Below are 27,039 nucleotides of genomic sequence, written 5' to 3'. Positions count from 1 at the left end.
CGCTGCATGCGAGTCTATGGCGTCGCGCTTGTTGTGAGACGCTGCGAGACTCGCGAGGTTCACTAATGATGACGTCTGGGGTGGAGGCCTTGTCTTTAAGGTGGTATCGCATCGACTCGCCCGAAACCACTCGCAACGAATCGACTCGGCTGAAGGTTCCTGATTGTTCGAGTCGCATACGGCGTCGCGTGCCCGGCGCTCACAATGGACGACCCCGCGCAATGCGTTGTCTGGTCAACGGCCGTTATGTGCGTCGGGCAACTCTTGTTGTTGACTTTGCGACAGGCGAGTTGCCGGACATTTCTGGTGCACTTTTGTTGTCGTTTGTGGAAGAGCGGGAGTGTTCAAGGTTGTTCGGGTGTTTGGGGTGATGGCAGACACGTTACCCCACAAAAGTTACGAAGTACCATGACTCGTTACAGATTCTCAAAAGGAACGCGTTACTTTACCTCAAGAGTAACTAATTACTTTTCTCGTTACTATGACGACCGAATACACGACTGCTTTTGTTTCGTGGTTTAGTGTTTGGTGTAGCCGTTGCACTTAAAGGGACACTGGCAGGGTATTTACGCTCGCCGAGGTTTTTAGTTGTACGTGACATATGAGAGCCCAACTACCCAGAACAGAATTTCCGGCTCGAAATTCGGTTTCTTTCCGCCCGAACACCGCCGATCGAGAAGTGGCCAGTTTGAGTCGCGCTCACTCTCTTTTCCGTGGTCAATGGCCGTTTTCTAAGGTTTCGACGCGACCACCAAATTTAATCAAAGCCGTGGGTCGTTGAGGGCACACAGTGAATACTAAAGATAGAAAAACATATGAAACCCATTTTTTTTTTGTGGTTTCCAGAAAGCTGCAAATACGTTGATTAAAAAAAAAAAAAAAGGTAGCACAGACAACCGGAAGCATTCTGTGCGTTCACTGCATAATTCTCAACATGGCGTCGTTCCGCGTATTGTGGGACTAGCGGATGGCAGCGGACGACGGGCGTTGGACCTCTACTGCAGAACTGTCGTTCACGGTACCGACGAATTCTGTCTTCCATCGAAGAGGAATTTTGAACCGATCAAAATAACTGATATTCATCCCGTACGACACGCCCGACCAGCAAGCCGATTGCACGAAGACGTCGCCGAGCCGTCGTCCCTTCTCGTGGCTGAAGACATCGCTCGCTCAAACGTGAGGCACAAAGTGCGTACTTCGAGTTGAATGCGCACGCGTACGGTTTCTTTACGAGGTGCGAATGTGGCATATGCGTGGTGCTGCCAGACTTCAAGCGGGGAGTGCATATACTGAAGGGAAATCGGCAGCAAACTTCCGACATACTGTCGACCGGCTACATTACTACGCATGAGACAGTTCCTTCAGTAGCTCAGTGGAAAGACGTCCGCTTCTCACGCAGCAAGTACGGGTTCGACCCCTGGTGTGGGTGTACCATTTCTTTTTTTTTTTTTGTCAAGCATTTTGCGATGTTTACATTTCTTTTTTTACAATTATCACACACACAAAAAAAAAAAATTTTGTGGACGATACGTCACTGGACTAAATGGTATGGGATTCCATTTTTGACACCTGCGAACTAAATGTCGTCACTTCCCACAAAATGCAAGGAGCATATGAATCGGCTAGCGTCCGCTTTCCGAGCTTCGCGTAACTGTTCTACAGGAATTGCAGCCAGCCATTGATCCCGACCGTTGATCTTTCGAAAACTTGTGCACTCTGCCGCACAATGCCACTTTCAGGTGCGGGACATGTGAAGCAGCCCTTCACGCAACATGTTGGGAGTATGTTTAGGGGTTAAAAGCGCTAAAAACGACGGACGAGCAGGAGAGAGACACACCACAGAGCGCTACTTGCAACTGGTTTAATTTTGGAAAAACAGACGTACCGGGAAACCAACAAGACACGCATCCGATTCAGTTCCAACCGCCGCTTATCCCATTTCGTACTCTTACACCGTGCATGATCGTAAAAACGATAACTCCGATTCAAACAGGGTTATCGATGGGGCACTTACACACTTACCTTCGTCACACTCGGAAATAAAAAAAAAAAAAAAAAAAAAAATAAACGCTTCCGTTATTTTTTTTGTTTTTCTATTTTTGTTTCGTGCCAAGATCACGGTGTTGTCTAAATAGGGTAAACACTCACACCTATTGCAGTGCACCGCGCGTTGGGAGTATTCTTTTCGGAGTCGATCACGGAAATTCACCACGGGCACTCACTACTAATTGCCAACACTTAAATGTACAAAACAACTCATCTTGAAGTACAAAACAGCGAGCGGAACAAACATAACTGCAAAGGAATCGCACGGCGAACGCAACGCATTTCGTCTGCGTGCGGAGGAAAAAAAAAAACCGCACGGTCGGGTGTAGTTACGTGACTTCCGCCACTCACTCTCCCCTCTCCACTTCTCCGTGCGGTGCGGAAGTTTCGGTTTCGAGCAGTTGCGTTTTTTGGCTTTATTAAAAAAAATACGTGACTCTGTAGCAAAATATTAACTGAGTAGTATTCCGACACCATAATGAATCGCCTAACAAAAAAGGGAAAAAAAAAATTGGGGGGTCTCAGTGTTCTTTGAAGCAGTAGCCTCTTCCCCAAGTTTTCATCAGTTATGTTTCCCGGCTTCTTTGAGCATACATCTCCGGCGACGCTGAAGAGTCGTTCTACCGACGTGCTCGAAGGAACGGCAGTGTTGTGCTTCAGGAAGAGCTGATGAATCTGAGATTCCCCTCTCTCTCTTTTCTCTGCTTCTAAAGTTCGAAGTTGAAAATGGGTTATGTGCCTTCCCGCGTTGGCAACCTCCGGGTGTACATTCGGTATGTACACGATTCTAGAAGGTTCAACCAACGAACCTTGATGTGCTCGCTGGGTGAAGGACATTACTAGCAATAGAGTTCAACTGGCGTGTACCCATCTGCCTTTGCCGCAATATTAAACTCAGGTTCGTATTAAAACGAGTCTGTTTGAAAGGCGTTGTACAAATTACTCCTCAAAAGTATGCAAATACCGTTACTCCTTACTTTGCTTTAAAAGTAATTAAGTACGTTACTCCTTCCTTTTTTACAAAAGGAACTATAAATAGCTATCCCTTACTGAAAAAAAGTAACTAGGTAGAAGTAACTCGTAGCTAGTTACGGGTTACGTACATGGGTGGGAGTGCTAGTGGAGTTTGGCCGCGAAGAATTTGAATGCGTCAGTTTCGACGCACGTTATTTGAATTTCATGGGAACGTTATTTCTGTTTCACCCGGAGAAGAAATTGAAATATCGTTTTGAGCCAGAATCAATGTTGAGCTGCTGGGAGGTAAGCCACAGTCTGACCGACCTTTATTAAAGTTTTAGCGTATCGTTCCAGCGCACCGATAGCGATACCCAAAAATGCGCAGAGTTGTATTGTTCCGATACCTCCGATAACGCGGTACCCGATAACGGAACGATGCATGCGCAAAAGCGTCGGCCGGAGTCACGGGTATCGTTAGGGAGTTTTAGGAGATCGTTCCGTGAACTCCGATAACGATGCCCGATACTCCGCCGACGCCTTTGCGCGTGCGTCGTATTGTTATCGGGCATCGCTATCGGAGGTATCAAAATGAACTGTACCAGAACTCTGATAACGGTACTCGATAAGGATACGTGCGTAAAGGCGTCGGCGGTGTATTGTTATCGGAGTCACCGGAAAGAGCTACTGAGAGTGTTTTAGTAAATCATTCCGATAGCTCCGATGCCGGTACCCGATAACAGGGAGTTTTCGTAGACCGCATTGCCCCCTCCGCTAAGCGTTCCGCAACGAAGAAGTAGCTACTGCGCCTGCGCGCCGATAGCCTTGACTGTGGAGTTCCCGCTATCGTAGCGGGTTGCGGAGGGCCTTGCGGGACGGTGAAAACGATCTACGAAAACTCCCTAACGACAGGATGCATGCACAGAGGCAGCGGCGGAGTATCGTGTTTGCGGGGTCGTCGGAATCAAGAACTCTCTACTATTATCGGAGCCCGAAACGGATCCGATAGGTCGCAGGAGCCTTTAGCCGTCGTTCGCTCGGGCCTCGGCTCCTTTCATCGGTCGCATGCCGCGTCGTCTCTGTACGACGACGAAATCGTGCGCCGGGCGGTGACTGCATGGGAGGGACGCCCGTCGAGACTTGAGGCTGCACTTCTCGTGAACGCGGTCGCGTCTGCTAAGGCCCGCTCCCCCCCTTCCCAAACATCATCATTGGTGGATCCACGCCGAGAGCATGCGTCGGCGTCGTCGCCAGCGCGCGTCTCGTCACGTCTTGCAATGAGCGCGACGCTCGCACGCGACGACGCCAAGACAGACGCGTCTACCGCTTTGCTCTCGTCGAGCTTCAGCGTGTCTTGGGGCGGGGATCCACCAACGATGACGTCATGCGCAGGCCTTGTCTTGGAGGTGACATTGGCGTGTGTGCGTGCTCCAAATTCTTGAACCGTTCGTATACGCTGAATTCGGTTTGGAGCAGATATTTCTGGCGCTCCCATACGGTCACGCTATACACCGGGATTGCCGCAGTTGTCCGACGTGGTACTGTTTACGGGCAACGCTGACAGAGGCAGCTTCGCGCGCAGTACACCGTCCGCGGCATGCATGCGCCGGTGTCACAGTCATCTATCCTCTGCAGGAAGCGAAAGTATGCCGGAGAGGGGTCCATATCACAAGAGCGAATGACATTTTAGCGAACGGCGACATTTGAGCGAATGGTCGTTTTAGCGAAAAACGGGGGCGCGCGTTAACCCATCCGTCGCGCTGCGCTTTACGCCGCTTCGCGGCGACAGTCTGCGGCAACTCATTACAAAAATATGAACTCACTTGGCCCACCCGAAAACGCCGCTTCGCGGCGTCCGACTATTCGCTAAAGTGTCATTCGATGAAACGTGGGCGTTCGCTAAAACGTCATTCGATCAAGTGAGTGCCTCCCGCCGGAGAGTCGGTTAGGAAACACACATATAACCTAGACCCCGAAACAACGGACGGGGTCTTGTCCCTTGGTTTTATTTCTCCTTCTCTCGGGGTTTAGATTAGGACATATCTATCCTCTCGTCTCGCTGGCGTCTGCGCATGCGCAGTGGGGGACCGACTCGAAATCGGTCGTCGGAAGCGCTACCCCGAAGCATGATGCGCATCGGCTGTTTTCAAAGAAGCGCTCGCACGTAAGACCTTTGCAGAAGTCGGGTTCTGCGAGCTGCCATCTTTGTCTGCTGAGCTGTGGGACGCCTTCCGAGCATGCGTCCACATCTCCGTGACTCAGCATTTTACGCCCGGGTGATAAGCTATGGAAAGGTCTATACTCGCGGTCAGCTTTCTGTGGCAATGCAGTCAATGCTATGGGAGAGTGTGCACCAACCGCCCTATACGCGCTTTCCTCCTCTCTTCGGATTGCCACAGAAAGTTGACCCGCCGACTTTCCGAAATGGTCTTCTTCTCTCGCTTTGTATCACTTTTACTCGACTTGCGTTGCACATGAGCAGTTTTCGAGGAGGCGCCTTCGCAACGCTCAGTATCGCTCGGTTGGGAGACCGCTCGCCCACATCCTCTCTCGGCACCCAAGGCGCGTCCACAATGACGGCGCCTCGTCCGCGGTCGTGTTGTCTCCAAAGCGGAACCATGCACTGGAACCGAGACCGTCGATATCGTATCGGAGCTGGGATGATCGATCGTTACAACTCTTTGTTCTAGTATAGTATCTGTGACGGCCTTCGGATTCGCGTCTTCTTCAATCAGACGTCCGCAAAAAAGAAAGTGGGTCTGTGTGTGTCTGTCGCCGCGAATGGAGCTTCCACGGTCCGCTGCTTTTGGACGTCCTCCGAGAGGCGCCAATGTAATGAATGCCTCGGGGAAGGTGTACCGCGTAACGGGTGTTGGGCAAGCAAGGTGGATCCGCGTCGACCTTGTGTTCTCCGTTCGTGGCGTATACCTGGCGTTACGTGAGGCGTTGGCGGTGCTTTCCGGGCGATTGGGCGCCAGCGGGCGGCATTTCTCCCTACCGTCATTACCGGAGGGCGTGGGTAGGCGGGCGAGTGTGCCTGGATCTCGGAGTGTTTCCAACTGCTCAGTGGGGGGTCACGTGGTTTGTGGCGAGGTAGTGGTGGAAGCGTCGATCATCCGCCTGCGTCTCCGCCTGTCCGCCCGCTGGCTTTCTCACCGCTGGACTCGTGTATGGAACGAGTACAGAACCCTAGTAAAAAAAAGTCCGGCTGTTCGCGGAGCATTACTAATGTTCCCCTTTATGTGGATAAATAAGATGGATGTAGGGGAATTTCAGATTACATATATGGGTTATCTTTTTAAGACGTTCGGAACGCCAAAAGCATCGCTTTTTCTTCCGACAACCGAATCTTGTAAGGACTACTTCACGCCGCGTATGAACAAAGCGCAAAACTTGCTTTTTTCTTGAGGTGAAAACGGGTATAGTTCCGTTGTTTTTTTTTCTTAACGAAGCAACGACTTCGTTACTTTTCTAGAGAAGCAACGTGTTTGCGTTAGTTTGAGTAACGAGTATTGAGTTACTTCTGGAGAGGAACGTGTACAACCCGAGCTACCCTATTTGGTTTTTACCCCAGCTTGCCAACCGTGAGTTTCACAAAAAAAAAAAAAATCTTATGAATGGGGTAAGAAACTAGGCATTATTAAGGACAAAATGTTAAAAGGCAGCTACTGCTTCAGGAAAATTAAAAAAAAACAAAAACATTTAGGGCGACAAGAAAGTAGCGCATTACTTTTGAACTGAATTGTGACGCGTTCATTTTGAATCTCGGCAACCGCTACTTTTTCGCGTAACGTTATTTCGTTAGTTCTCTTCAGCAACTCGTACACGTCTGCTCATCGCGCTTGACAATGCCACAGACGCGCACTTGCTTCACGTGACTTCGAAGAGTTCTTAAACGGTCGGAGGAGCGTTTGTCCGCGCTGCGGGTGAAGCCAGCTGCCCGTTGGCGACACGTTTGTCGCCTGTTGGCGCGTCGTTGCGTCTTGGGCGGTCTCGCCCGATTGCGTCGGATCGGGCTGCGCAGGGGCTTTCATCGGAGGCGCGCCGTCTCTTCCGAAGAAGTTGCTGGCTGTTGGTAAATCGACTCGAGGTGGAACGAGCTTTGCATGATTTGCTCGTCTGTAGGCGGCTCGAACGGTCGTTTTGAGACGGTTGCCGGTAGCGCCTCTCTTTTATTGGTCTTTCGAAGCACTCGCCTTACGCCAGGGAGAAATCAGTTTGCTTCGTGTTAGTCTCCCGGACACAGTTTTCTCGAACGAGCTGACCTTCTAGCAGATGTTCTCGCGGACGTTGTAGCGGACATTGCAGCGCGTTATAGGGACTATATATAGCGCATGGTATGTCCCAGGTTATGGCGGACAGCAAACGTTCTACCAGACCGTTCTAGCGCATCATGAGAGGACGTCTTAGCGGACATTGTAGCGGACGTTCTAGCAGACGTTACAGCGGACATTGGCGTTATAGCAGACAACCAGCAGACACCTCCGGTGTCGGAACGGTCTCTGCTGTATGCGGAGCGTAGAAGTTCGTCTGCTTTCGATGCGATGATTTCAGAACGCCAAGCTCTTATATTGACTGATTGAAAAAAAAAAAAAAAAGAAGATAGGTGGTAGATTTTAAGGTATCTAGCATCGAGGTCTTCCCACTATCCTTTCGATCAAAGGCACTTAGAGCTCGGCGTCGTTCTGATGTCACCGCAACTCCCGCGCAAGAAGAAGACGACTTGCTCTCCGCTGAAGATCCCATGCATGCGTGGCGAAATTGACTATTCACTGATATTGACTATTCACTGATTGCCAGCTGCGCGCGCGCGGCAATATACAGGAGGGACGGTTACTCGTTACCACCGCTCTCTTATTCCGCTGTTTACGTAAGGCCACTACGAGGTTTTGACACTTTGAGTGCTTCCGGTCGAAGTCATGCACGCTGACGTTTCGACTCCCCGGCATATCCCAGCTGGTCCAGTGTCCGATTCACGTTTGGGCAACGCTGCTTACGTTTAGCGGCGAGGGCCGGTGGCGAGTCTTCCAAGGACCAACGGCACACGCGTAGGGTCGCACCATCGTGGGACAACCTGTTTTTTTTTTGTTTTTTTTTCTTGGACGCGTATAGAGCTCGCTGCTTTTGTGAGCTAACACGCTCGTTTGTAAACAAATTATAAAATCGAATTAGGTGTCATCTCTGTTTTCGCTGCAATAATTTAAAGTTAATATTTTTCTTAATTTATTTTTTATTTAGACGAGTGTTATAGCGTTTTATGCAGGGTGTTTTTATTTCTCGTTTTAAAACAGTCGCGGAAGCTGCATTATATGCGGTCTGTGCAGATGAGATATACGGCGATGGGGACACAATATAGGGGGATAATCGTCGCCAGAAGTCAGATAATGCTCTAGCATTTCTTCAGTAATTTTTAATTGTCAGCAAGAAAGATAATATTGTTTTCTTTCTCGCCGACGAGTCTGTTTTACCTAAAGACATGCTACAGGGACCCACACTGTCGATTCCTGTTTTGACGACATTAGGTTTGGGTAAACGTCGGCTCATAGAGAAATTTCGTTTTTTTCTCGGTTACCCTTCGATCCAGACAGCGTCATGTTCTCAAACTTTCTCCTCCTATCCCAACCTTCAGCGTCACATTCTGACGAAGGTCGAGCTTTCTGCTCGGGCCCAAAAACACTGCTCTTTTTTTTTCTTTTTTTTTTTTATCGGGAACTTTCTGTCACCCCAAAGCAAAGCGTAATGGCTGGCTCTATGTCGCAATTTTACTTGCGATTTCGCAGCTACGACGTCGCTCGTGCGACCAAAAAAAAGGGGAAGGAAAAAAGAGTAAGTGGAAGCTGCTTCGCTCCTGTCGCACCTGCCAAATCGCTGCCAAAATTCCACCATATAATAAAATCGTGCTTCGTTTATTATGCATATAAAAAAAGTGAGACTTCTGACGCAGTAGCGAGTCATATGCTATATAAAACGGGGTTCATATAATTGCGGAGTTTTGTTTGTTTTCTTCTGGGAATAAGCATACATTTGGCGCATGTCGCAGGCCTCATGCTTAGTGGCGCAGTCGAATCCGGTGCGCAGGGATGCTTTCGGCTGCCTACTCGCGAGTGCAGGGAATTCTTACGAGGAATTCGTTGCCGAGCAATTTCCGAAGAGAGTGCGTCCCAGTGCGAAGCAAAAGGGCGCCAGGACGCACCACATTTAAACCAAAAAAAGAAAAAAAAGATCACGCTGCTACGGCATAATTCGAAGCCCATATGGAAATTACGAGAGCTTTGACTTAAATGATTCCACTTTGTGTTTTATTGGAAAGTTCCCTGTGACTTCTGCTGAAGGTGACTGAAGCCGAGAGCTTGTCGAGCCGTCTATCGCGGCTTTTATTCTCGGCCCCATCATTAACTGTAATAGAAATGAAAATAAAGTTCGTTTATTTATTTATAAGCTAATTATGTTACTGAGATTAGTTATAGTTTCAGCGCGCTAAATACTTATTGCGCCCCGGGGAAATTTTTGTAATTGTAGCTGCAGGATGAGTGGTAACTCGAGTACTCTATTGATTATTGGCTTTGACTGTGAGCGTAAGTGCTGCACGTTGCCACTTGCTCGGACTCTGCCCTGAGCGTGCATGGCCCTAAATGGAACCGCTTCACGGTCTCTTCCGGGTTGACAGCTGAACTGTTGACCAGCAATCGCGACACACGTCGATGTCGTGAGATGTGCATTGGGGGAGCTAAAAGCAACCGCGGACTTTATTTCTTACCATATATGTGTAGCCGCTGAGGGTACAAGGGGTGTCTCGGTTCCCAGCCTCTAGCAGGCGCGCCTTCCGCCGTGCTTTGGATGCGCGTGCACGCTCCGAGCTCGCGAGAAGCGTCGTCGAAGGTAATTGAAACACTCAACGAGATGTTCTCTCTCTTGTGGTTCCTGCCTCTGACGTCACGACCGAGATTACTTAGTTTCAAAGTACTGCCAGTCCCTACTGAAATTTTCGCAAATGTCAAGACTTAAAAAAAAAAAAATAATAATAATACAAACGAGGCAAACACAGGAATCGCTAATATCAATGCATACATTGACAAAGTTATTTTGTCAATTTATAAATTGGTATAGTCAGCGTTCGAACGCGTTCGAAGAGTGTAGCCATGGAGACAAAGGCAGGCAGCTAAATTGCCTCTCCCCTCTAGCCGTTCCAAGGAGAGCTCGGTGTTCTGTCATGTCCGCGCTCTCTCATTTACCTTCCCTCAATTTCTCGCCGTATTGTCGGTATTTAACCAAATCGGAGGTGAAAAAAAAAAAAAAAAATTAACGGGCCCTTGAGAGGGTTTTTTTCTCTTGAGAATAACCGCCGACTACGACTACGAGTCCACCGAGGCCGTCAAAGAATGCAAGCTTCAGAAAGGACGGCGCAGCCAGACGTGCGTGCCCCTGCCAGACGTGGTACGGGACTCGATCGATCCAAGTCTTTATTGGCCCACGAGGACTCGGAGGCGACCCGGGTAGCCTTTCCTAGTTTTTCTACATTCTTTTCCCCCCTTACCCCGGAATGGAAGTGCAAGAATAGGCCGTATATCTTCCCAGGGTAAAGAAAAGACTCGTCGGAATGAACGGCGTACTCCGCTGCGCTTTTCCTTTCTTCTTCTTTTTTACGAGAATTTGACATAAAGATTTATAATAATTCTGTGCGTCTATCGAATGTTGCGCACGAGTATAACCTATAAACAAATATCACGATTTGTTTTTTCTTGCCAGCCCGGTTTTTTTTGGCGTTTGTGTCCAGATTTGAAACATTTGGGACTCTGTGCCGCAGCAGCGGTAACCTTGGAATTTCCAAGACTTTTGGTAGGCTTGGAATACGCAAGTTTGGCCAAGCCACGGCGGGGGAAGGCTGGTAGCTACAATTGTTTTATTGACGAGTCGGGGAATCGGAGAAATTGGAGGCTCCATAATGATATTTTTTTATTTGTTTTTCGCACGCGGGGAGATAGTAATTTATTCGCGAGGTATACTCCTTGCGATGCGATTAAGATGAACACGAGATAAATAAAAGTGGAAGAGCGCGAACGGGCTGGTGTAAATTGAACGTGTATTACGAAGGAAGCTCAAGAGGGCGAGAGAAGGACTGCACGAACACGAAGTATCATACGCAACTTTGTTTGTGACTTCGTGTTTGTTCTGTCCTTCGTTTGCCTCGGTCGTACGTTCTTCGTAACTGTACATTTAACACCACATCGGCGTTTTTTTTTTTTTTTAATGTTATTCATACACTCTATTCATACACGTTTAGGCACATCTGCTCCAAGAACAAATTAGTCGTTAGTTATTTACGCGACAGGAATCTGGTCTGCCATAGTATGGCGCCGTTGTACACCCACTGTAGAGGAGTATTTTAGCCAGTGCAGTATGACTGCTAGCCTGGGGTCTTTAACATGCACCACGCAGTAGTGACACAGGACCGCATCCAAATAGAAACGGGCAGGGGTGGGGATTGAACCCAGAATTCATGAGTTCTGCAGCGCGAGCTTTCGCTCCACGTGCTCCGAGCTGTGACTGGCTAACGCACACCTCCACCGACCCCTTATCTCCTGTTCATAGTAGTCTCGTTGAGATCAATAACAACCTTTCTGCTGTGGGAGAAAGACGAAGAAACCTTGCGATCGCGTGGTCGTCTTAACTGTTTTGCGAATCTATCCAGACACCAGATACATTGTTTTGTTTTTTTTCTAATTCGAATATGAGAATTTTGCCGAAATTGTCTGGATTCTGTCTGTGCTGAGGCTTTTGCGTTTTGCTTTTGCTTTTGGCGGCGGCGAACAAATCTGCCTCGGGCGCTCGCTGTTGATGTCGGTAGTGTCGTGCCGGGGATGTGTTGACGGGGCGGGACGCAGCGTGGGCTCGTTTCCCCCCTGGGCCGCTCTTCTCAAGGCCGTCTGACGAATGCTCGGAATTGATGATGGGACGAAGATGCACGCGCTGCGCGTGGGTGACAGCTATTCTTGCCTCATGTGTGCTTGTATACAGAGTATACGTCACTTTTCTCGAACGTTCGACCGAGTTTACGATGGTTTCGTTCGATCGATTCCACCTATCTTTTTCTAAAAAAAATTTGTTGAGAGCGCTTTTTTTTTTTTTTTTTTTTAATGATATAGGGAGGGGGTAACCTGCCTGCGACGTATAACTTAGATGCAGCTTGGTACTGGGTCTGGAGCCCACGTAACGGACGACCAGACCCGTCAAGCTGCTTTCAGGGGATTTCTTTTGTCTAGGAGACCTTTTCAGTGCATGTCTGGAAAAATGAAGCTTCGAGTTTGAATTTGAGTTGGTTCAATCCGGTAGAACTAACTCAAATTGGCCTTAAAAACATCGCGGGCTAATCGCGTTCCCATTGTTCGTGATAGTACGCCGTTTGGAACAGTTAGCGCAAACACGATATCCGCTCTTTCCACCATTCTGGAGCAGCGCATTTCGCGGCGCTCGTATTTTTGATTACAAGCTTTCAGCTGCAAAAGAAATATGGAAAAAAACGGAGATTGGGTGATCGGTCGCCGTCCATGTTAGCATACGTACTCGAAGCGCGTGGAGCCGCGCCACTGGAGCGAAACCTCGCGCTGCAGAACCCAGGGACCTGCATGGGTTCGATCCCCACCCCTGCCTCCTTCCATCTGGATGAGCATCGGATCGATTTGGTAACGGCGTGCGTAAATAATCGCTACTGATTGATGCGCATGAAAGATTACAGGTTAGCAGTTGGACTGCACTGGCTAACTTTCTCATCGGAGGCATCCCTTTAGGCAGACTACGTATGGTAAGGTGGGGCAAAATGACAGACATTTGCAAATTGATGTTGTATTTCTTTTTTTTTATGGCGAATCGAGAGAAAAGAACAACCAAAATCTTCTTTGGCGCCTTGGCATTGCGGTCAGTAAAAATGACTAGATTCGAGTTAGCAGAACTACGCGATATTTATTGATAATAAAAGATCACAAAAATGTCTAATTTTGCCCGACCTCCGGGGCAGAACGAGAGTGGGGCAAAATGAGGCACCCCTTCAATAAACAAAGACAGCCGAGTTCTCGGGGCCCCAATGAGGTAGAGGGGTTGAGGGCGATAAACTGGTTCACCAGGCGAAAGTGACCCCGACTTGGCTGCCGCCATGTTGTACAATTTTGACCACTAGACACGTGATCGTACCAAGTCCTGAGGCTTTTTCGCAAAACTGAGCCGAGATTTGTATAGGGATCGCTGTAAAAACGTGATAAACTATATTTTTTCAATACTGTTAGCCCGAGAGATCAGTGTCTAGCTCCGATCAAAACCCAAAATACAGCACCGCGGCCGACGGCATCTAGCGGAGGCATTGCGAAGCTCCCCGAGTTTTGTCGTCGGTACTGTTTTTAAAGATCAATAAGCAATTATTTGCGCGCAGTACTTCATCTAGACGTAAAACTATAAAGTAACGTGGCTAGTGGTCAAGAATGTGCAACATGGCGGCGGTCAGTTGGGGGTCATTTTCAGCTGCCAGTTTATCGCTCTAAGGCCCCCCACGGACTCTTTGTGGACCTGAACGCCGTGCATTAGATTCAAACAAAACTGGATGGTCTTTTTTTTTTTTTTTTTGGTCCGTACTTCTGTGCACAGCCACACTAGCTGGCGTTCGTCGCGTGGTTTGCAGAACGCCTCCGTTTTATATTCATTGAACGAAGAGTGCCCAGACTATCTATAATCTTCCTCCTCAGTTTCATTTGTTTCACAGTAGGTGTAAACTACCCTTTGCACATCCTTGTACGTGATACGGTACTTCTCTTCTTGATTTTTTTTTTTTTTTTTTTTGCTATAAAGACTTTGTCGTTCGGATCTGAATTTACTTTTTCGGAGCACTTACTCTTTACGTGCCTCGAATTAATTTTCTTGCACGCGCTTGGCTGTGCATCCTTAGGTAGCCCGTAGGTTTTGACTCCAGCGCGAATAGACTGACGCGGTTGATGCACACGTTCAGGTGCTTTCTACTTGTCATTTTTGCACCATGAAACCCTTACTTTTTTGTATTGTTTTGTTTTTTGTACGTCCGGACTATTTTAAACAGTAAGGCAAAAAAAGAAAAGAAAAAAGAAAAAGATATATCTTTGAAACAAGCATTCAACCCGCCCAAAAATCAGGTTACGCCTGTTGATGGCGAAATTGTAGCGTTTTGGCCCTTGCGTATACTCTCACTTAGAAAATGTTGTAGTCATAACAATAAAGACCTAGAACGATAACATTCTATCCATATTTAGTTATGAAAGCAGATACTGTTTTGTTTTTCAAACTCACTTGCACGGAGGGGCGGATCCAGAACTCCGTTTTTTTTTTGTGTGTTTTTTTTTTTTTTGGGGGGGGGGCGCCCCCGTCGCCCCCCCCCCCCCCTCCCCCTTTTGGATCCGCCCCTGGTTGCACGTTTTCAGAAGGCAAGTGCAGGATATTTCACCACATTTTGATCGTTCGTCAACCCATGAACAATAACTGCAAAATTTTTTCTTCAGCGTTTTTCCACTAATTGTAGCAGATAAAGCGGACAAGAGCTGGCACATGTCGGCGAAGTATTAAATAAATTGCGTCGCAAGATTCGAATATAGATGGCGCTAAACTCAAAGTGTCGCATTTTCCCCCGGTATCTCATGTTTCCCCGCCTCACCCAACCTTCCCGCTGTCGAAATATTCGTACACGTATGAGTTTTTGTTTGCGCTAACTATGTCAAGCTCTGCACGTTAAAGACGCCGGATTAGCAACAGCCCCATTACGAAGAAATAACCACTGTAAATAACGATCGTCACTCCCTCAAATAGCAACTGTAATACGTTACTAGTTACACAACAACAAAAGTTAAAAAAAAAAAAAGATGGTGAGTACGAACGTCATTAAAACCGGAGACTATGAGGAAGGACAGGAAAGACGCGGAAGAAAAAGCTGTGCACGCGTGTCATTATATATATATATATATATATATATATATATATATATATATATATATATATATATATATATATAAAACTGAGAAGAAAAAACCCTTAGTGAAAACAGCAACAACGGACGATTTAATCTTCAACGTTTCGGCCGGAGTCCGGCCTTCGTCAGGAAGCTATATCAGAATATATATATATATATAAAGAGTAGAATCTTGAACGCGGGGAAAAAACTTCGGTAAATGAAAACGTCGCCAGAAAACAACTAGGAAAGTTAAAACTTTATTTCCCAAGCGTTTCGCCGGGAGGACCCGGCTTCGTCAGCGGTTCGTCGCACAGCAAAATTTCACTCGCGAAGTAAGCTTAGCAGACGTAAGCTCTGGTGACATAATGCCACGTAAGCAAACAGAACCGGCCTTTACGGTGAAGCAGATTATAAATAATATCGAAACGTTGTCTCTTCCTCCCGAATCTTTTGTTTTCCTTCCTTTCCATCGTGGTAAACTAAATGCCGTTTCTCGGTACTCGGTCGAACGCGTCACGGGGACTTGTCACTTGTTCTTTGTTCGCAAGAAATGTCGTCTCTCAGCCACTCTTATACAAAGGAACGGTGTACATTAACACAAGCTAGCAATCCCCGTGGTAATGTTTTTTTTTCTTTCTCTCGCAATTGGAAGACTGCCATCAAAATTAATGCTACGGTGGGATTTGCTCATTCGGGGCACAAAACTCATGGGGTAAAATTTTGGTGTCCCCTAGTGCCCGCCCTGAGCCTAATTACTCGTGTCGTGTTCGCGCTATGTTGCGCAGCGACAAGAATAGTTGCCACACGCGCTGCGGTGTCGCGATTTTTCATATTTCCGAGCGGGCAGTTACCGAAGGGATTTATAATTCCCCGTCTGTGTTTCGATTTGCGCCTCTTTTTGATGCATCAATGTCAATTGTTTTTATATTGTTTCTGATAATCTTAGACGTATTTTTGCGCTCTTGTACCACCGTGCCTTTTTTTTTTTCTGTTTCCCTGAGACAAAATAAATAATGGTTTTTAGTGCGCAAGGTGGAAAAGATGCATAGGATAATAAATTGAGTTCCACCTGACATTGAGCTTTAGGCGTGAGTCGCGATGATTAACGTATGATCTCGTTTTTTCAGTGGCTACGATCAAATGTTTGTGCTCTAAGGTTAGCTCCGTTGGTGGAGGTCCCGGGATCGAATCCCGGACCGGGCGGATGTTTTTCCAGCGGCCACCAGTCGCCAGGGTGCGAGTTGCGCTCCATTTCGGGCGGAAGTCAATTTATTCTCGCACGAACAAAGTAACGCGACAAAACTGTAACCCTTTGTTCACTTGACAGCTTCGTTGATGCGATTACTTCTGTCGCGAGATATAGTGCTCGTTGTGAGTACCATACGACATGCTATAGAAATAGAACTAACATATATACCTGCTGTGGCCGACATACGTGAACCACAGTATCTTTAAATGAACACAATAAGTGATCTTCCGTCCGTTGTCTGTGAAGGTGCGTGGGGCGACCCCATGGGACGCCAGTGTCCGGCGTCTGTCCGGCGGGGTCGGGCTCGCTTCCGCGGTTCTCGCCCTCTGGCGCGCGACGGGGTCAACGCTCCGGCGGCCCTCTTCCCGGTGCACGCGCATTATCGTCATCAGGAGCGCGTGCTCGGATAAACAATGGCGCCGGACGGACGCGTCCAGGAAGACGACCCCGGCTTTCAAATTGCTCGGCGATGGACGAGGCGGTGCGTCCGGTGCACCGCTACTGCGAGACAAAGCCCAGCTCCGCTGTCGCTTTCAAGCTTATAAGAACCCCCATCACTCTCCTCTCTCTCTCTCTCAAAAAAGGGAAAACAGTCATTCGTCACGTTGATAATGAGGTACAACACCGTGGGGTCCGTCTTTATTTTATTATATATATAAATATATATACAGAAGAAAACGCACTTGAGACGGTTTTTGAAGTCTCGAAAAAGGTCTGACTCGGGCCGAAACGTCGACCAACTTCACGAATATTATGTTTTAAAAACTCCAACAACCGTCTCAAGTGCGTTTTCTTCCGTATATACTTTTCGGCATCCTGCGCTACGTTTTCTCTCTCTCTCTCTTTCTATATATATATATATCAGGGTGTCGAACCGGAACCGAACCGAACCGAAAACCGGAACCGAACCGGTATTTTTTCCGGAACTGAACCCGAACCCGAACCGTTATATTGTTATCGCGATGAACCCGAACCGGAACTGAACCGGAAAAAAAATAACGGTTACCGGCTCATGTCAAAACGGTTCGGCCACGCTCTGTTGACAATGAATGTGCTATCAATGCCATTTGTTTTTTAAGTGCCGTCAACTGACACACACCTCGCTTACATATTTTTCTTCTCCACTCAGTCTTAGGAATATAAACGCTGCATCCATGAATCTTGACCATGGAGAATAGAAGGGTAGGAGAGGGCATGACGTCGGCCGCGTAGCCTCCACAAGCCAAGCTCCCTTGGCGCCTCGCCTCTTTCTCATTTTCCTCCTTACTCTCCTCACTTACCATGCCAACGTGACCACACCACGTGACCGTAGCTAGCATTTGTCTTGCTATGGGGCACTAGAATACACCACAGTCTAGACTTCGATCTGATAGAACCTACCGGACGGGGCGCGCGCAAGCCTGCAAGGAGTCCTTCTACAATCAACCATCCATCTCACACGTGACATGTCACGCGCACCAATCGCCAGAGAGATCTGCGGTCACGCTGGGCACAAAATCGTTTAAACTTTTTATGACTAGGCTTCACCAATATTGCAACGTGCCCCCTCCTAGTACTTCTAACCTCCTTGATCTTGACATAGGAACCAGTATTGCGCTGGTCGCGGCTTGCACGAAAGAAAAAAAATTGGAAGGCTGTGCAAAAAAAAAAAAAAAAAAATCGCGTCACGGGATTTCATTTTCCTACAATCTCGTAAATCCTAAACGCTGCTGTGTGCTCATTTCATAACACGTTTCTAGAACGCGCGAGTTCTTGAAGCTTGCTTCCGTCGGAATGAGAAAGGAAAAGGCTGTGGAGTTTAATAATAATGCATCCGGTTTCGTATAGGCACTTAGAAGCTAACATATTTGTGAGACAGCGAACTCTTCTATTTTAATATTTATCCTATTACGTCCTTCTGGCGTTGCGTTCGGTGAAGTGTTTTTCATATTCCGTATCTTGTTTAATGAAAACTTCTTTAAGGGTCTCATTTGAGTTACCAAAGGCTAGTTCAAATAAAGAAAGCTGTATTTTCTCCCCACTGTTCCTTCAATTGCTTACACGCCGAGGTGGCGGGATAGTTAGCGAGTTCTACTTGTAGTGAGTTTGTAAGGAGGTCGCGGATTTTACAGCTACTGCGTCGGACCCAATTAGATGAAGTCCGAATGCGTAAACGTCGGTGAAGTAACCTTTGAGTGCACATAAAGAAACCATTCCTGGTAGAAATCCCTGAGCCTTACACTACGATGTATCCCGTTTCGTACGTGCTGATTTCAGATGTTTTATTTGTAATTTATTTTGATGTTGCAAATTGTCATTTATAATTTCCGAACCGGTTCGCGAACCGGTTCGCGGATCGAATTAATCGAACCGGAACTGAACCGGAACAAAATAAATTTACCTGAACCTGAACCGTAACCGAACCCGTATTTTTTTCGGTTCGACACACTGATATATATATATATATATATATATATATATATATATATATATATATATATATATATATATATATGGCATTCTGTAGAAATTTTGCCCACATTTTAATGACTCTTTTAACTTCCTATCCAGTCACGTCGTATCGACGATTTTCTGTAGACCTTCTATAGACTTTCAACCGAAGTCCATAGAGCACAGACGATGGACGTGCTCTAGAATTTCTATCACCGCGTGTCAATAGACTTTGTGTCACCATATTTCTATGGAATTTATATAGAGTAGAATCGATAGAATAAGAAGAAGCAGTGCGGAGAAGCAACATTATACTGCAGTTGGATCTTCTTTGCGGATGCCGCTTTTTTTTAGTGTGTCAAATAATTATCGCCTCTTGCAATGCTTTATAGTTTTAGATGTAGTTTTATCAAGCATTATAAACCATATTTTGGTATAAATTACGTGAAAAAAAAAAAAAAAAAGAAAATCCAGCATACTTGTACTTTTTTTATTTTCTGGAGTGGTCTTCGTTCAAGTGACTGCCTAGTGTTATGAGTGCTCCTTTGCGTGTGTAATTGTGATGTCTGCGTATGTGCACACGGCAAGTGGCGAGTGCATGTTTCCATGGATGTATCGTGACAAATCTAATATTATTATTCCAAATTAATTTTTTTTTTCGCCAAATTTTGTTGTTGTTGGTGGTGGTGGTGGTGTTAGAAAGGGGAAAGAAGCGGTGTTAAAATCTTTGTTTTCTATACAATTTCTATCCAATCCCTATACACTAAGTTCCGTAAAAAGAAAAGGCGGCCAAAAACCTATGGACAGTGGATTGAAAAGTGGATGCATTTTCTTTAGAAATATCGCGTATTTTCATGCACGCGCATCTCTGAAAAAACTGCACGTAAATTTTGTTGCGTTTTCTTTTCGGACCTTCTCCTTCCACCCCTCACAGCGCACGCTCGGAACTGACTCCCTTTTTATCGTCTGCCGAGAACGGCCAATCTCGAATGGCGTGACATGCACGCGATGCTCAGCAGCACCGAAGGTGTCGTCAGCCAACACTCAACAGGAACAGTCGCGCTTGTCGTTCCTGTTTTCAATCCGTCGCCTCTCATTAGGGAGTTTTCGTAGATCGTTTTCGCCGTCCCGCAAGGCCCTCCGCAACCCGCTACGATAGCGGGAACTCCACAGTCAAGGCTATCGGCGCGCAGGCGCAGTAGCAACTTCTTCGTTGCGGAACGCTTAGCGGAGGGGGCAACGCGGTCTACGAAAACTCCCTATTAGTGCGTCGATCCGCAGACTACAGCTGTTTTGTTCGGGATGTGCGCCGTTCCGGGTTTGGGTGGACACGCTTCAAGGTCGGCCGGGCCCCGAGGACGTCGGTGGGGGGCTCGGCCCGCCTCCGTTGCAGCGCCAGTCGACAAAGAGCGGACGTTGCGGTCGCCTCGGGCCAATCAGAACGACGGAGCAAAACACGTGACAGCTTTCCGTAGGAGGACTCCGACCGCTCCTTCGCTCCTCGCTTCGACGCTCTGGTCGGCTGGCTGACCGAGCTGTGGCCTCTTGCCAAGTTAGGCCGAAACGGAGTATATTGCTGCGAGCTACGCGTTTAGACGGCGCGTGATACCTGGGAGAAAACTCGAGCGTGGGCCGGAGCTTGTCGGCTGAGCTCGCCACTGCGTGCGCCTGAATTCAGGGGCCCAGCTGGATTCAGGTAGGAAATCGTGAGGTGCCGTGGGACGTATACCTTCAAGGCCCTGCAGTTTGTTTTGTCCACCCCGAGTTCGACGAAGGAAAGCAGCGAGGAGACGCGATAAGACTGAAGGCGACCCGCTGGACGGCACGCGAAATGAGTTTTGCCGAACAAGAACATTCTGTAGTCAAAGAACAGGCGATAGAAACCTGATATCCCGTGGTCGTCGATTTATTTATACAGGGTATTTCTGCGAAAGCTTTAAAGAATTCTTAAACAATATATGCTGTTCGAGATAAAAAGGAAACTCTTTGCGGGAACAAACTACTAGTCTTGGCAGACGTCAAGGATCGCAAAAACAGACTAATTAGCGAGATAATTAACTAAAGTTTTCTAATGACTCGTTTAATTAGTGAAAATAAACATATGGTTCCACTGAGAAACTTGCCAAGCATCATCGAAAGCCACTAAATCAACCCTTCTTTAGAAGTATATAAGGCAGGGGCATCATTTTACGGCGTTCTGACGAAACGCTCAGTTTGGACGCATTTCTAGGTTTCTGTTTGTTATCGGAGCGCATCGCCCGCGGTCCTGCTCCCCGGTGATTGAGGCGCGAAGCCAACGCCTCGCCTCCCTCGTAGGATGGAGGAAACTATGGCGCACGTGTGTTACGCGTCTCGGCCAGGCTCACTTGTTTCGACTGACAACCCGTCGATGGTAGAGTTTTTGACGCGGTCCTCCCCAAGCTCGCATTCCTTGCAGGCTGCATAACGCGTCGTTTGTCAACAAGGGCGCCCACAGGTGCTGTGGACAGCACGCATGCGCGATAATTCGTTTCTGCGAGTGCGAAGCATCTGCGCGTATGAACGCTTTACAGGTAACAACCGCCATTGCTGACTTTCTCTTCTCTTAGCGGGATGCCGAGCCACTGAAGGGGGTACTGACGAGCCACCACAAAGGCCAATGGCTGGGTGAAGGGCACAGTATAGAGTATCATATGGAATAACGTGGTGGTCATGGGCGTACCAACCGGGGGGGCAAGGGGGGCACTTGCCCCCCCAGTTCTCATAGTGGGGGGGCAAGGCATGCGTTTTGCCCCCCCTGAAACGGCCGCCACTGGGCAGAGCAGACACAGGCCGGCGGCGCCCAAGGAATACCAAGGGCACTGCCCCCCGAGTCGCGCGGGCATATTTTTAACGCCCAGGCAATACAAACCCTAGCAACGGTGCTCACGCACGCCGGATTGGCTGGTTCGTAAAGCCTTGCTCCACGAACAAGGCTACACGGTAACCTTACGGAGTCCATCCGCGAGACATGGGCCGGACGGGCCGTCCAGACCGGGACGTAGGCCCTTACACAAAATAAAGTTTTGCTTGCTTGCTTGGAGATAGGCGCTGCCGCCGTCAACATAGGCAGCGGATGCAATGCGAGTTTCCGAAGAGGTGGCGTAACTTAGTGGTGAGATGTCTGCCTCATACGTGTCAGACCCGGGTTCTATTTATGGTGTGGGCCGGCTTACTTCTTTTTATTTTTTTTCTCGAACATTTTGTTTTGTGGACACATTTGGAGGTATTTACATTTCTTTTTTACCATTAACACTAAAAAAACGAATGTTGTTGACGAAACATCGCTAAACTAAATCGTATCGACTCTATTTACGGAAGTGCATGGGGGGCAGCGGGGCTTGGGTTGCCGACCGGACGCCGCAAAGCGGCGTGTACGGGGGGTGGAGGGGCTAGGTGGGTTAATAGATTTGTAATTAGCAGCCGCACACCGTCACCGCGAAGCGGCGTGAACGCAGGCGCGGGGGTGGGTTAACGCTCTTCGAGTGATACACGAGCAGCCCATCCGGCGTGAGCGTCGTTGTTAGGGGTTCTATCGCCTGCACCGTAAAAGGAGCAGTGTGTGCACCTCCTGTAGTGGGCAAGAATTCCTACATTGGAGAGAAGCGGGGACAAGCCCTTTCTTCAAATGCGTCAAGTCTCCTTGAGCTTCGGAATACAAAGAAACGCCACTATTCGGAGCTAATCCCACAGTTACTCGACCTCTCTTGCGTCGTGTCTGTTCGCTCCCCGCGCCTCGTAGCAGTGTTGTTGCAGTGGGGGGGCTCGTTAAAATTTTGGGGTTTTTTGGACTATCTAAATCACTTTCTTCCTTCCCATCCCCCCCTTTTCTACTCCGAATGCTTCTTCCTCTGCAAATATCAGCTGACCTTCCGACATCTTTTCTCTGTTGATAGGCAAAACAACCACTAAAATTAGAAAGTAATTTGTAATTTGAGTGGAAGTCACTCGGAAAAGTAGTTATAGTAAACTACGAATTACTAGAATATAAACGTAATTAAAAGTTACTAAACTACCCAGAAAAGTAGTTAAACTACAGTAACTTGAGTAAAGTAGTTGAACTACGTACAAGTCTGGCCCGGCAGGCGCTCTGCGTAAGGGTTTTCACCTATCTGCCTAGCCCCGCACACCATCACATGGGCCAAGAAAGGTGTAGTTTTACTGCAGAGGAGAAATCAGCAGGGTCCAAGATGGTGACAATGGAGGATGGGGGACTGTTCCAGTGGCTGATGGCTTGAGAAAGGAATGACCAATTGAAAGCGTTAGTAGAGTCAGAAATGTGCTTGATGGTGCAGACGTTGTTCAGGCGAGAAGATGTTCGGTCGGGGGGTAATAACAAAGTGGTTTTGAGGTCGGGAATGTGGTAGTAGATTTTGTGAATAAGGCACAGCTGAGAGACTTTTCTGCGAAGCTGCAAAGAGGACATGGTTAGTTCAGTTTTTAGCGCTGAGACACTGAAAAAAAAAAGTCATAAGTGGATGAAATGAAGCGAGCAGCTCTGTTCTGAAGTGCCTCTATAGGGTATTGATGAGGTACGGTCGATGGGTATTCCAGATGGTTGAAGCATATTCTATTTTTGGGTCTGACGTACGTGTCAAAGGTTAGCTTACGGACAAAGGGTGGAGCGTTTTTTTAAGTTACGTCTGCTTAGTCCAAGAGTTCCAGATGAATCGGCAGTTATGACTTCAATGTGGTTATTCCAGGGAAGGTAAGATGTTAGTCTTACGCCAAGGTATTTATACACAGTAGCGGTCTCAATTAGATTGGATTCCAAGAAGTAATTAAATGACAGAGTGGTTTTTTTCTTGGTGAAGTGGATTGGTTTGCGTTTATACCTGTTTAATGACATAATCCACTCTTTGCACCAATTGTTAATTTTATCTGGATCTTCTTGAAGCTGGTTATTATTTTGCACACAAGTTACTTTGTTATAGATGACGCAGTCGTCGGCGAAAAAGCGTATTTTTGAAGAAAGCCCAGTACGAACCCCTGGGGAACACCAGAAGATACATTTATTAATGAAGATTCATGATCATTATGGACGTGACCTGTACATGGGAGAAAAGAAAGTCACGAATCCATGCAAACGGTTATTGGTCGAGGCAAAAAGATGATAGCTTAGAAAGAAGGCGTTGATGGAGGACACGGCCGAACGCTTTGGAAAAAGAAAAAAAAAACTGCGTCAGTTTGGACGTGACATTCAAGGTTAGTGTGCAAGTCATGGATGAAGTCGCAGAGCTGTGTTTCGCAGGAAAGTACCTTTTGAAAACCGTGCTTCTGTTTAAAGAAAAGAAATGGGATGATAGGTGCCTCATGATATTGGAGTAGAGGATATGCTCAAGTAGTTTGCAAGAAATTGAAGTCAAAGAAATAGGGCGATAATTAGATGCGGAAGAGCGGCAGCCCTGTTTAAAGACTGGGAATTACCCTTCCCACCTTTTGGTCAGATGGAAGGCAGCTTTGAGATAAGGACTGAATAAAGATGAATTTCAAATACTCACTAGAAATAACACTGGTGTTTCTTTTAAAGTTTAGAGTTGATGTTATCGGTTCCAGCGGATGAAGTAAGTTTTAGTTTATCAATCAATGTTTTAATACCGGCGGAGTTAACGTTAATAGGATGCATGCGCTCGTAAAGCTCTTCAGGGAGAGTGGGGACGGAGTCCAAGCACTCGTCAGTAAACGCTGATGGAAAGTATTCGTTAAACACAGAACTATCATGGTCGACGTTGCACATCCGACCATTCCTAACTCTCCCCATCTTCCTAAACGTCCGTGTGTGTCCGAACACCAGAAACCGGAATTTTAAAGGTTAAAAACGGCACGTTGCGAATATGGAACGCGCACTTTCATGCAAAGCTGACGTCAAGTGACAAATCGAAAAACATGCATATTTACAATATTGTTATCTCTTCTGGTGAAGGCTCAGCAACCGTTGCATCCGTTTTCGCGCACGAAACGATGACTCCCAGAGAAAGTAAGAACGCAGTGATTGCCTTTATTTTAACAATGTAAACACACTTGCAAGCGTGCACTGATGAAGCCTCAAAATCAAAGCTCTCGTAGTGTGATTCGTGACTGCTCCGGCTACTACCCAACCTCGTTGTCACGCCACTTTCTGCAAGCTAACACTAAAATTGCCAGCAAACACACAAAAGCGATATCGATACAATTATCTTCTAGAATATCACCTTACTTAGTCATAACTGTTTCAATAGGCACTACAAGTTGTATATCATTTTAAGAAGAAGCAATTTTTTTTTCGTGAGAAAAAACAAAATATTAATGTTAAGTCTGGTAACGTTGTAATTTTGCCGAATCATTGCCAAATCTTTAGAAATGTTCGACAAAAGTTGCGCCAAATTTTCGATTTGGGGGGGGGGGGGGGGGAGAGGGTCCGGTTTGCCCCCCCACTCAAAAACAAGTTGGTACGCCACTGGTGGTGGTAATTACGTGTGGTGATGACGAAGTGAACTAAACGGAATAAGAGGAAACAAACTGAAGGTCGGTTATGGTGGCGCCAATGCACATCTGCTGCTAACAACGTTACTGGAGCCCCTCAGTTGGGAAACCGCCATGCATAGAGCGTGCTCTAAAAAGGGCACCGATCCGCACTCGAACACCGAGCTAATAGCGATCGCAACGCCACTATTTCTCCCGCAGCGGCCACCCGGGGAACTGCACGGAGTACCGTATTCGATAGTGTCCGCTGTGACTTCTATTTTGGCTTTAATCGGCCATTTTGGCGCCGGAACATATACGGTGGAAGGGGTTTCAGGGATGCCAACCCCCGTTTCCCAAGTGGACGCACCGCTAATTACTACCGAAGTTAGGACCTACCCTGGTCGGGACGCGCTACCTGAAATCACCGATGAGACATGCTTGTATAAAAACAATATTAATTGTGCCAGAAAACCTTGTAAACTAAAGATTTTAGAAAACATCACGCGCCTGTCATTTTGTGCTGAACTCCAATAAAAGTTCATACAAAAAGTTTTTTTTCGTTTGTTTTTACGCAAAAGCATGCTTTCTAAAAGGTCAAGGTGACCACAGTAAAGAAAAAAAGATTGAGCCGCCATCTTGGCACCTCGAGCCTGGGAGTTTCGGCACTCTGGGAACATTCAGTGACTCTTGTTGTAGCCATATGAGGCTACTTTCATGTTTCAACTCGTCGCTAAAGGGTGGCTCTGTTATCGTATTTTGTTCGGTCTCGGTGGACGCCAGCGGCCCAGGTTTCAACGGCGAGTTTCCCAACTGAGTGTTCTAGTAACGTTGGCTGCAAGGCTCCTTGCACTGACGTCACATCGCTTACTTTTGAACACCAAGTAAAAGGAGGAGAGGGAAGCTGCTTTTGTAAAAATTTTGAGTGACGGGCTATTCTTCGCTAATCTTCTGGGAGGAGAAACGCGACGTCTGTGCTTATCCGGGAGGCACAAAGGAGGATCCTGATAATAGGGGAGCTCATTCTTCCCCTTTTCTCTGGAGGGCATCGGAAATGACGTCATGTGCAAGCCACGTATACGTGATGTCTGAATGGATGGATAGATGGATTCTGTGAACCCTTTGAATCGGGCGGCTACTTGCGCCACCTACTCGGCGTGACGTCATAAACATGATAGTGTTTAACACTGTGCGCAGGTCCGCGTCATGAGTGGCGCAGGAGGTGGCGGCGGCGGAGGCGCGCCCCCAACGGGTCTGCGTCCTCCGAGCAAGCTGCGTCGTCCGACTACGCTGACCTCGGGCCCCGGGCCGGCGCCCCCGGGGTCTTCGGCCAGGCCCTCTCCGCTGGGTAGCGGAGGATCCGGGGCCAGGACTCCGCTGTCGGCGGCCTCGTCCCTGTCGGCACTCAACGACAAGTCCGGTGAGCTACGGGCGCCTTCGTTACTCGGGGGCTTCAAGGCCTGCGCATTACGTCATCGCTAGTGGATCCCCGATCCGCTCCAAGCGGCAAAGGCGCTGAACGAGAGTCTGCGCAAACGCGTTGGTCTTGGCGACGCCGCGTGCTGAGCTCGTAGTGACACGCTGCAAGACGCACGTGAATCCACCGAGGAAGGTCGAGAATTCAGTAGGAAGAAGTCAGCAGCCATGATTTTTAATGATGACGAGAAGGGATAATTTGAAATACAAGAATTCCTAGTTAAGAGGGGAAATAAGAACCTAGGGGCATGGGTTAATGAATGACATTGAGCATGAAAAATACCGAACTGGCAAGGGCAACAAAAGTGCAGCTGTAACGAAGAATAGAGCTTCGTGGAATTATGAGGTGGCGAGGGAAATTTGGAAGGGAGTTATGGTGCCGACTTTAACTTTTGGCAGTGCAGTCCTGTGTAGGAAATCTAATATCTAGGCAAGCAACACGGCGTGGGTAGGCTGGCGTTAGGAG

The 27,039-nt window shown here is 47.6% G+C and overlaps 1 protein-coding gene across 4 annotated transcripts in view; it reads left to right on the top strand.

The window, feature by feature from the left end:
* The window catches only part of LOC8032947 (CAP-Gly domain-containing linker protein 1), a 119,137-nt gene that overhangs the window by 48,294 nt on the left and 43,804 nt on the right, over positions 1–27,039 (top strand). For all 4 annotated transcript variants that reach the window (XM_029975447.4, XM_029975446.4, XM_029975448.4 and 1 more), the window contains exon 2: positions 26,295–26,517. In XM_029975447.4, the coding sequence (XP_029831307.2) occupies positions 26,295–26,517 (223 nt within the window). The remainder of the gene's footprint in view (positions 1–26,294; positions 26,518–27,039) is intronic.

The sequence above is a fragment of the Ixodes scapularis genome, unplaced genomic scaffold, assembly GCF_016920785.2.
Source record: "Ixodes scapularis isolate PalLabHiFi unplaced genomic scaffold, ASM1692078v2 PGA_scaffold1__304_contigs__length_218370807, whole genome shotgun sequence".
NCBI classification, from domain to species: domain Eukaryota; kingdom Metazoa; phylum Arthropoda; class Arachnida; order Ixodida; family Ixodidae; genus Ixodes; species Ixodes scapularis.
This window is presented reverse-complemented; position numbering and strand designations above follow the sequence as displayed.